Genomic DNA, 11553 nt, shown 5'->3' with positions numbered 1-11553 from the left:
CTTGCTTGTGGGTGTTATCTTCAATGGTGGGAATGTGTGATAGCACTGGATTTATGTAGTCAGATGATAAAATATACGAACTGTTTATGTGTTGAAGTTTGTGCGACAAAAGTTATGCCGAATTAGGATATAATGGAGCGCTTGTAATATCTTCCAGACTTGGGGCTGTTCCTTTGTAAGTATTCCAGTGTTTGTCGTAAGACAACAGCCAAACTTGGTGCGTTTGCAATAGCATGTGAAATTGCCAAGACTATTCCTCCTTTGTATGTGCGAGTGTGGCAATTGAAATATCCAGGAATTAAAACAACTTTCCATAGATCTCCATCATTCGCTTCCAAATTTGTATTTTGAAACACCTCTTCTGTAATATCTTCAATCTCGTCGATTTTCTTGTTCATAATGGAAAGTTTAAAGTTTTCATGTCGGTCGTCGCAAATGAATTCTTTTGATTCCATTGTTTCTCTGATTGTTGCACGCAACAAGGGATGCTTTTGCGAGACCATTTGAAGAGCTTTTCGCAAGGCATTCACTTCTATGGGGATTTTAGAACTTATTGGTGTCAGAAGATAAGAGAATCCAATTCCTTTTTTGTAAAATTCATGGAAAAGAGATTCAAGGCCGTCAAGGGGCCTCATTTCTTTGATATCAGTCTGTCTATTTGTCTTTTGTACCACAGGCTGAGAAAAAAAACGCTTCGCACAAATGCGTGCGCTTTTAAGAAATTTGCTCATCATCAATGATACTTGATAGTGCTGTGAAAAGTACAGGATTGGGAATGATGCTAAATTTTGGTCCGCTGGCCTATTTATTGTAATAATTCCAAATCATATGATTGGATGCATATAATCATGTGATCATTGGAAAATCAAAAAATTCCCAATTTGTGGACGACAAGCGCAAGGTGTCCCCCAACAACTAAATATTTTCAAATGGTTCAAATTGAATTAAAATTTAGAGAGTTTGCTTTTGCGCATTTCGAGTATATGTCTAGTCGCGGGTTGCAGTCAAAAATTCGCTTGTTCGCAGATAAGGGAGGTTTTACAAAATTTCGCTAACATTCTCTTTTCTGATGAAAGAGTTTAAAGGAAAGAAGTATTATTGGTTTGGAGAGCATTACATTTGAAATTTTCTTACTCTTGAAAATGTAAGTATTTACACCAAAAACCATGACCAGCAGACAAATTAAAGAAATATAATATAAAACAAATTCCTAACAAACAATACATCTTGAGATTGCAAAATATGCATCAAAACAAGACGAGAAGTGAACCGTAAATTTTCGACTTTATTTCAAAGTCATCCTCAGACAGAATTGATGAATTTGTTTTATATAATGTAAGTATTTACGATATAGATTATAAGATTTTGATATATATTATATGTTTATATACTTTCAACTTTTGACATTATCTCCCTTTTCATGATCAAGAACGTCAACGTCCTGCTGTGTTATTTTACATCGTCTGAAATTTGTAAATACCGTCACGTACGATTTTTTTTCTTCTTATCTTGACTCCTATTGATATTAGGGACAAGGGAAAGTCAGTTAGCTAGCATGCATTTATTCACTCATTTGTGCATCATTAACTTTATTTACACTGGGAAAACAAAAAGTTCAAAATACATTTATAGGATTTAAAAGGTAGACACTGTTTTCCTTTGTAACTTTGTGTGGAAGTAGGTTCTTTTAAAATATGGTGATTCCAGGCTTATTTCAAACGTCAAGAATGATGATTATCTAGGAGGTTTCAGTAACTTGTTAGTTGTTACTGCTGTAGGTTGTTACTAAAAACTTTACGGCAGTAGGTTTTAGTAAACAAATCTTAGCAATTATGAAGTATTTTTATGTTTGTTCATAGGAAGAAAAATATACTTGAAAGTTCAATTACACCTTTTTCTTTTCATATAAACATTCGTTAAAATATAACATTCATTTTTGTGTTTATTGTTCACACTGTTGATTGCACATTTTTTGCATTTGAATGCCTGTCTGTGCAATTGAATGTTTGTGAATATGCTGAATTTCTAAATGAATGTGTTTTTCCTTTATGTCTGTGTGTAGCTTGGACTGTTTGGTGCAATTGACGGTATTTTTGCGCTATTGATGGCATAGAGGTGTAAATAATTGAATACTTCTCCCTTGTTGACCAGGAAAACGTGTATTGGATTAGTTTTGCATGTAATTGTCTTTCAAGAGTCGAATTAGGGGGTGTTTACATGAATCCGGAATGAGTTTCGAACCGGAATGAACTCATTCCACTTTAAAAGAAATCCTATTGCATGTTTACATGAATCCGGAATGAGTCACAACTCGATCCGGATCGAGTTCATTCCTAGTTTCATTCCGGATCGAAATTTCATTCCGGATCGAAATTTACTTTTTATCTCATGTAAACGCGAATTGAGTTTCATTCTGGAATGATATGGTGATTAATGACGAAGCACGCATGTGCCATGGGTATTGTCTTCTGGCAAATTGAAGCTCATAAGTAAATAAAGAGGCTAAATGGGTTAAAATGAGTGCGAAGAAAAACAACAATTAGTTTCATGTAAACACGGATTGACATCACGTTTCGATCGGGATTGAAAGTCATTCCGGATTCATGTAAACACCCCCTTATAATCTCAATGGACCAAACTAGAGACGAACAATATGTCTACTATCTTACATTCGAGTAGAGTGATACCTAGATAGTGTAGTTCAGTGGAGTAGGCAGTCGAATTATAATCTCAATAGACCAACTAGAGACGAGCAATTTTTCTACTGTTGTATATTTGAGTAGAGTGATACGTAGATGGTGCATATAGTTCAGGGGAGAACGCAGGTTTAGTGAAAAGGAAGAAAAAATCACTTAATTATTGCCTCTTTTGCTTCCTTCAGGCTATGTCCCTGTAATTTCAAATGGAACCGAACAGAAGTAAATAGTTTGAATTATACGAATGATACGTAGAGAAACCAAAAATTCTTTATTATAACCACAATGCTCGTCTCGTAGATAGGAATTGATAACGTGAAGTTGTTTATACATACTGCTATATCAACATTGGTTCAAACTAGTTAATATAACGTACAAACACGAAACTGAACAATAGTAGATCGCCGTAAGTCTTACAACTAATAGATCTAAAAGACGTTTATATAGAATAAATATGCAATAATGTGTAATAAAGAGTCAAACTAATTTAATCTCGTGGTTCACCGTATACAACATCTTTTACAACACAATCCGTCTCTGGATCAGAAATTCTATGTGAACGAAGAGCAAAAGTTTAAGGCTGAAATAAAACCTCTGAATTATAAGACATCTTCATAGATTTCTACATACTTACAAGTCTAACAAGAATAATGAAATATCTATAATTATTACGGACAACCTCTCCCAGCAGTGAGTTATGGCTACATCGAGCTTTGAAAACAAAATCGCCACAAATTAACGTTCGATTAAATGCAAGAGAAATCTCAAAAAGTTGTATAATCTGAAGTAATACTGAAGTAATATAATCGATCGTCCATGCTTGAGATTTCTCGACTGGATGTAGAATAAAATTAAACAATGTATCGCAATTTTTAAATAATGAAAGATCTTTCATTTGCGTGAATATTTCTCACTAAATACCTCAAGATTTATCAATTGAAGCCTTTGGTGAGCAAGTTACGTCATGGCCGCCATGTTGGATTGTTTAAACAAAGCATTTTTCTTATATACAATTCAAATGTCATCCAACATGGTGAGCATTCCATTGTTCTCTTACTCCCAGGGGAATGGTTGTACACAACCTATATGAACTGTATGAATGTATTTTCAAATTAGGTTATTGAAACAATATCTCTCGCTCTATAGATTTACAATTTTTGTAGTGTATTGTTTTTCATTTCGCTTCAAACCAATCATATACTCTGATCATGGAGGTGGATAGAGTATAGAGATCAACTATTTTGAACAACTTGCTTGCATGCTGATTTCTGCTTGTTATTTGTTGAGTGAGGATGTCTAACTGTAGAAGTCAAGATTTTCCTCGTGCTGATGAAGTTAGGGAAAGTTTGTGGTAGTAACGTTATGGCAAATGATACAGACTCGGCTTATTTTAACGAGATCGGCTGTAGGTAAAATTATTCCGTAGTTTTTAACTTGGTTGAAGAGAAGACATGAGAAGTTCTGTATAAGCCCCACAAGAAGGTGAATATTGATAATTAATGGATCGTTCGGAAGATCTTGCTGACATAGGATGCATTCGTGGTGATAAAACCTGAATTACGATTATGAAGATGTCGTGGTAAGGTTTACGTTCTAGTTAAATAGAAGAACTTAAATTGCTTTACTAAAAGTAGATATTTGTACAGTAATTAAGATTGTAATGCCTAATGGTCTGCAGTTAAACATTGGGATCATCAATGCCTGGTTCCCTCTAGTAAAATAAGCACGACCAAGAAACCTTAAGTTTTTTATTTTCGTAAGACTTAAAAATTCAAACATAACGAAGTTTCTTTTATTCATCATTCGGTTTATGCTTAGTCTTATACTTATGCCTTTGCTTATGTCAAATCTAATTTTCCATGCTTCGCTTATTGTCTTTGTTCAATACCGTATCGTCCTTAGCTGTTGCTTTAATTCTCTTTGTGAAATTAACTCAAGTATATTTCACTGTGGTATAATCATGAGTGTTTTCCAGACGGATCAGACGAAGGACAACACCTCCTCTTCTTGAAACTTTGGCAATGTACAAAAAATATCTCTATACACATCAAAACAAAAACATACTTTGGGTGTCCATGTTTTCAAATACATCCATCAGTTCAGAAATTGTGTTTTAAACCAAAGAATTCAAAAAGTGAATACAATAGTGAACGGTGAGAATCGTTGAAGATAACATATATACTGAAATATTTGATCAAAGTGTCATATTAAAGTACCTAGAATATCTGTGCCGAAGAAATACAGACGTTTAATGCTTTCATAACGGACATATTTAGTCAGTAATACGCTGATGTTTTGATTGTTCTATATTTCTAGAACATAAAGTCTTCGTCAATATGCTGCAAATGGATGAAACAGATAATCCTTTGACACAAAACATCCTTCCTTACCGTCAATATCCATTCTCCCGGACAGACCAACGGAGAATTATATAATGCTTTCATTCAATATTCCAAAGTCTATTTGTAAATACTGCTATTGATGTAAGCAATAGTAGGGGGATGTGGGAGTAAAGGAATGTGCTGCCAGCTTGTTAACTGACTGGCACTTCTTGCACAACTCTTGCATGACATGTTAATATGGAGGTTCTTCCGGTTAACGTTCAAATGTCCTGATCTTGCATGTAACAATAAAATGAAATTTAAATTCCGATTGATTTATCAAATTTAGAAAAAGAAATTGCAATACGCTCGCAGGGTATTGCAAAATTTAGTAATTATATCTGGTCTATTTGAACTTGAAGTGATTACCTACAGTATCAGTCAAATAAGCTGTTAAAGGTCGTCGTTAAATATCTTGTTGCTTTATTGTACCTATCATTGGCATTGCTATAACATTGAGGGATGTTATAACAGTGTCTTCTTACTTTATAGAAGTTAAAAGTTCAAAACAGTGAAAACAAACATTTTCTGAAGAATGTATTTGAAATATCAGACAGCAATTTCATGTCAGCATCTCTGCATATGTTTGCAGTTTACAGCTGTCTTCTGCTAAATATCGCAAAGTACGAATCTCGACGGAAATTTTAACAAATCTTCTGCAAACACTGGTTTTACGAAATACACGAACTTCTATACCTTGTCATTATTGTATTTTAAAAATTATTCTTACAGTTATTCTTACATGGCAACAGTTGCAGATTGAAACTGCGGTATGCATTTGTTTGTTTGTTTGCCTATTTATTTTGTCGTACCACTAACTTGTTGTTCAGTATTTTTCAGATGCAGAGGACGAGAAGATGTGAAAAGTGAAAGTCAGGGCTGTAAGTGTTTTTATCATTCAACAAGTCAGAAAATTTTGTTGATTGTGTTTCTTTTAGAAGGACGTAGCTAGCCTACCATGGTCAACGTTAACGTTTTTACGGTAAGTGTAAGCAATTATTTTTACTAGTTTTTAGACTAAGTACTATTATTTAAAGAAAGTATTCTTTAGAAACACAAAATCTTTAACTTCAATTCTTCGATCGGTGTTTGCAGATGATCTATTGAAAAATTTGATTTTTCAAAAAGTATAAATATCAAGGGTAAAATCACATCTAAACAGACTAACACAAAAATAGTTACATAAATACGCATTTGTAATATTCTAACTAAATTAAAGAGTTCCCTCGCTCTCTAATTTAGGAAAGAAGTTTTACAAAAGTTTATGTATTCCAAAATAGACTTCTGCCACCTATTTTGGAATACTTTTGCACAAAATTCACACAGCGTACACTTGATAATCTTAGCAATTTTTTGTAATTAAAATAAGATCCTGCATATTTTATGCAAAGAGTGCTTGAATTAAAATGAGAACGCAAAGTATTCAAAACATTCATCATGTATAAAACTAAAACAATTTTTACTACTATTGGTTCATTCTTTGAGTTTGCGTGGTTGTAGAGGGTAGTAAATTTTATGGAAACGGTTGTTTGATACAGTACCGATTTTTGTTTGTCAAAGCTTTCACTCAGCGTACTGTATATCAAGAAGCATCACCTATATAGTTTATAGTTTTGTCCGGCAAAAGTTAGTATTTATATATATTTCATCTATAATATTTACCAGCCAACCCACTTGTACGCCTAGCGTACCAATTTTTATTTTATCATAGGTGAATCTGGAGAAAACAATTTCTTGAACATTGTAGACTTATTGCAGATAGGAGTGATTGGAGTAAGGGTGTATGATATCCCTAGTTTTTTATGTACTATGAAGTACATTTTTTACTGGCCTAATATAAAGTATATTTATTGTAAATCATCAATCAGGCTATCACAAATTGCATGAAGACAATTACATAGACATTAATACAAAAACACACGACAACATATGTGTATAAAATACAATACATAAAAAGTTTACAATCATTTATCATCTACATATTACATTTGAATTAATTCCGTTTACAAATCATTTCTGTGCTAATTACATCATCAAATGAAGTCAACATGCCAAAGCAGAACTTCGCAGTTAATTCAATAATTGAGTAACTTGAGTTGTCTTTCATTGACATTAAGAAGGTGAACAGAGCCTCTTTAGTGGATCCATTTATTTTATATAGGCTTTCTATGAATTTCGTGATACATCGGTCAATTGTGTAATCGAGCTGGACGTCAGAGGATTTTGCTCATTTCCGATTCCATTGATGTTATAACATTTAATGTGTATCAAAAGTCGTTTAAAAAAAGTGGCGTAACTGGAGGGAGTCAGGGTGGCAAGTGATGGGGTGTTGCCCTACCCCAAAAAATGCCATAAATGAAGTCATACAGGAAATCAAATTACGAAACATGAACGTATAGGCCTCATCTTACACCATTTACGTTACAAAATTCTGGTACACTGTCAGAAGCATATGATTGCAATTCTTGATTGTATGCTCAAGTGATCATTGCTGTGTATACAATGTCTTTGGTCAGCCGTTTATCATACTGCCTTTATTACACAGTCCATGTTTTCAATGTTATTTCATCATTTTTAGACGAATCCATATTTACACGTTGAAGCAAGTGCTGAGGAGATTGAGGCGGCAAGGGAGAAAGATGAATTATTGATAAAAAAATCTGATTATTACTTACAACCATTGCTCATTTCCAATAAATTACATGGGTTAGTACTCTCTTTATGTACAGTTCTCTTACTATTTACAACGTAAGCATGTTTTTATTGAAGAATATTTACTCTATAGTTAACTTTAACAATATATTATGTTTACTTTCAGCTATGACTCCAATGCACCATTACCTACCCCTCTCACAGATGCATACACGGCACCTACAGTTCCTTTACCTGAAGTTGCTGTTGAACCATCTACACAGAAATTAAAAGATGCTGGTTCTTACGAAAGGCTAGCAGACGATACCTCTCCACGAAAAGGAGCATCTTATAAGAATGAAGACGCAATAAGATTAGAAAATATGACAGCGACAAGTCACAACAACACTAAAGATGTTCAACAGCCTGAGAAGATAGAGTCCATTGTTTGAAGCATATTGTTTACATTATTTTGTGAATTGGAAACGAAGATACGTAGGAGCTGCCAGTTGAAGAATTTTAAGAATTGCAAAATATCACCTTCTTATATTTTGTTGAAAATCAACAATTTGGTAAACTTTCTCAAATCGTTAATACCACAGGTGAAGGAAAGCTAAGTTATTTGGACGGACTTAGCTTTCTTAAAACCCATGTAAATCTCAAACTTCCATGGTTGGCACAATGCAAGTCTATACATCATGATTGACACCATGTAAATTTCTACACCATGGTTGGCACAATGCAAGTTTCTTCTAGACCATGGTTGGCACAATGCAAGTTTCTTCTACACCATGGTTGGCACAATGCAAGTTTCTTCTACACCATGGTTGGCACAATGCAAGTTTCTTCTACACCATGGTTGGCACAATGCAAGTTTCTTCTAAACCATGGTTGGCACAATGCAAGTTTCTTCTACACCATGGTTGGCACAATGCAAGTTTCTTCTACACCATGGTTGGCACAATGCAAGTTTCTTCTACACCTTGGTTGGCACAATGCAAGTTTCTACACCATGTTTGGCACAATGCAAGTTTCTTCTACACCATGGTTGGCACAATGCAAGTTTCTTCTACACCATGGTTGGCACTATGCAAGTTTCTTCTACACCATGGTTGGCACAATGCAAGTTTCTACACCATGGTTGGCACAATGCAAGTTTCTTCTACACCATGGTTGGCACATTGCAAGTTTCTACACCATGGTTGGCACAATGCAAGTCTATACATCATGGTTGGCACAATGCAAGTTTCTTCTACACCATAGTTGGCGCAATGCAAGTTTCTACACCATGGTTGGCACATGCAAGTTTCTTCTACACCATGGTTGGCACAATGCAAGTTTCTTCTACACCATGGTTGGCACAATGCAAGTTTCTTCTACACCTTGGTTGGCACAATGCAAGTTTCTACACCATGTTTGGCACAATGCAAGTTTCTTCTACACCATGGTTGGCACAATGCAAGTTTCTTCTACACCATGGTTGGCACTATGCAAGTTTCTTCTACACCATGGTTGGCACAATGCAAGTTTCTACACCATGGTTGGCACAATGCAAGTTTCTTCTACACCATGGTTGGCACATTGCACGTTTCTACACCATGGTTGGCACAATGCAAGTCTATACATCATGGTTGGCACAATGCAAGTTTCTTCTACACCATAGTTGGCGCAATGCAAGTTTCTACAACATGGTTGGCACAATGCAAGTTTCTTCTACACCATGGTTGGCACAATGCAAGTTTCTTCTACACCATGGTTGGCACATTGCAATTTCTACACCATGGTTGGCAGAATTCACGTTTCTACACAATGGTTGGCACAATGCAAGTTTCTACACCATGGTTGGCAGAATTCAAGTTTCTACACCATGGTTGGCACAATGCAAGTCTATACATCACGGTTGTCACAATGCAAGTTTCTTCTACACCATGGTTGGCGCAATGCAAGTTTCTACACCATGGATGCACAATGCAAGTCTATACATCATGGTTGTCACAATGCAAGTTTCTTCTACACCATGGTTGGCGCAATGCAAGTTTCTACACCATGGTTGGCACAATGCAAGTCTATACATCATGGTTGTCACAATGCAAGTTTCTTCTACACCATGGTTGGCACTATGCAAGTTTCTTCTACACCATGGTTGGCACAATGCAAGTTTCTTCTACTTCATGGTTGGCACAATGCAAGTTTCTTCTACACCATGGTTGGCGCAATGCAAGTTTCTACACCATGGTTATCACCATGCAAGTCTCTACACCATGGTTATCACCATGCAAGTCTATACACCATGGTTATCACCATGCAAGTCTATACAACATGGTTATCACTATGTAAGTCTCCACACCATGGTTATCATCATGCAAGTCTCCAAATCATGGTCAACACCATATAAGTCTCCACACCATGGTTATCATCATGAAAGTCTCTACACCATGGTTAACACCATGAAAGTCTCTACACCATGGTTAGCAACATGAAAGTCTCCACACCATGGGAAAACAGCATTTTACACATTGTTTGTTTCAAATAGTTATAAGCCAATTTAAACTGATTTCACCAATGTAGTATAAGGAGCAACCCCTATAAAATTTATGTGTTGTGATAATTATAGTTTAGAAATCATTAATTGTTACGTACTAATGATTTCATGTTATAAATTATCGCCAAACGTACATGTTTCATAATGTCCCTCTAGGTCCTCATGTTTTGTATGCCACTGATATCCATCAACGATTTAAGGCGACTTTAGGATTTTGAGTTAGTTACAAATAACAAAGTAAACGGTTTTCAATTGAAATTGCAGCTGACTAACTTGGATGATTATTTGTAGTCGCGTAATCATTTTTGATCAAGCTACAGATAAGAAATCATCTCTAAAAAATAAATCTTAATTTTAAACTGAAACGCTGAAGGAGAAATTATTTGGTTTATTTCTCAGAATCGTGATCTGCATTGATCTTATTTATTTTGGAAAGATACGAATTTTTAGGTTAAATTTTTAAATTTTAGGCTAAGGACAATCAACACTTATTGCTACATAAACTAAATTATATCATAAAAAATTGCAGAACTTTCAAACAACTAACTTCTGAACTTCAAACATGGATGTTTAGAAGTTTTATGAAGTACATTAAATTTACTTGTTATGTCTTAGTTTATTTTATAGATTAAAACCGATTTTAAAGTAATTTGTTTTTTAATTTTCATTTTGACCTAGATTCTTTTTATTGCATTTGTTGTTAACATTTCCCAGGAGACAATTTATAGAGTCAAAATATCCCCAAATGAATTATTGTGTCTTGATTTTTTCCATGGAACTCATAGCTATGTTGAGTTTGCAAGATGTCTTTGTTTGTCGTAGTATGTTTCATCCTTTTTGTCCATTACCTGAAGCAGATTATGAAATTGAAAATTCCAATCAATATTCAACAAATAACCAATCAATATTCAACAAATAAGTAACAAATACGAATTTTTAAATTATTGCTTTTGCCAGTTGTCAGTGAGCCAATGACCAAGAATTTATGAATCGTACTTCAAATGGTCCAATTCTCTTCATGTATTCTCAAACGAGAGGCATCTCCGATGAAGATGCTTAAAGTTTGATTATAGTTTATGCTTCTTCTAACTTCACGAGATGTTAGATGTGTTGTCTGAGCTAAAAGTTTATTTAGTGAAAAAGATTACTGGAATAACATGAATGAGTTTAATTCGAAAGATTGTAGCGTTCCTTTTCAAGCAGGTATCCGTTTAGATAGATTTAATATTTGACATTTTCGTAGTATTTAAAAGTTTTCCTTTTATAATCTAAACATGATAATTGGTAATATGATTATGATTTG

General features: G+C 34.6%; 1 protein-coding gene across 1 annotated transcript in view; it reads left to right on the top strand.

Moving 5' to 3' along the window:
• LOC124447350 (vascular endothelial growth factor receptor 2-like) overlaps positions 1–8202 on the top strand; it is a 66385-nt gene extending 58183 nt beyond the window's left edge. The window contains exons 13-14 of the mRNA XM_046998261.1: positions 7656–7783; positions 7896–8202. Of these exons, the coding sequence (XP_046854217.1) occupies positions 7656–7783; positions 7896–8160 (393 nt within the window). The 3' untranslated portion in view covers positions 8161–8202. The remainder of the gene's footprint in view (positions 1–7655; positions 7784–7895) is intronic.
• Positions 8203–11553: the final 3351 nt, after the last annotated feature.

Source organism: Xenia sp. Carnegie-2017, unplaced genomic scaffold (genome assembly GCF_021976095.1).
Source record: "Xenia sp. Carnegie-2017 unplaced genomic scaffold, XeniaSp_v1 HiC_scaffold_22, whole genome shotgun sequence".
Classification (NCBI taxonomy): Eukaryota; Metazoa; Cnidaria; class Anthozoa; order Malacalcyonacea; family Xeniidae; genus Xenia; species Xenia sp. Carnegie-2017.
Note: the sequence above shows the minus strand (reverse complement) of the source record. Positions and strands in the feature narration are given on the sequence as shown.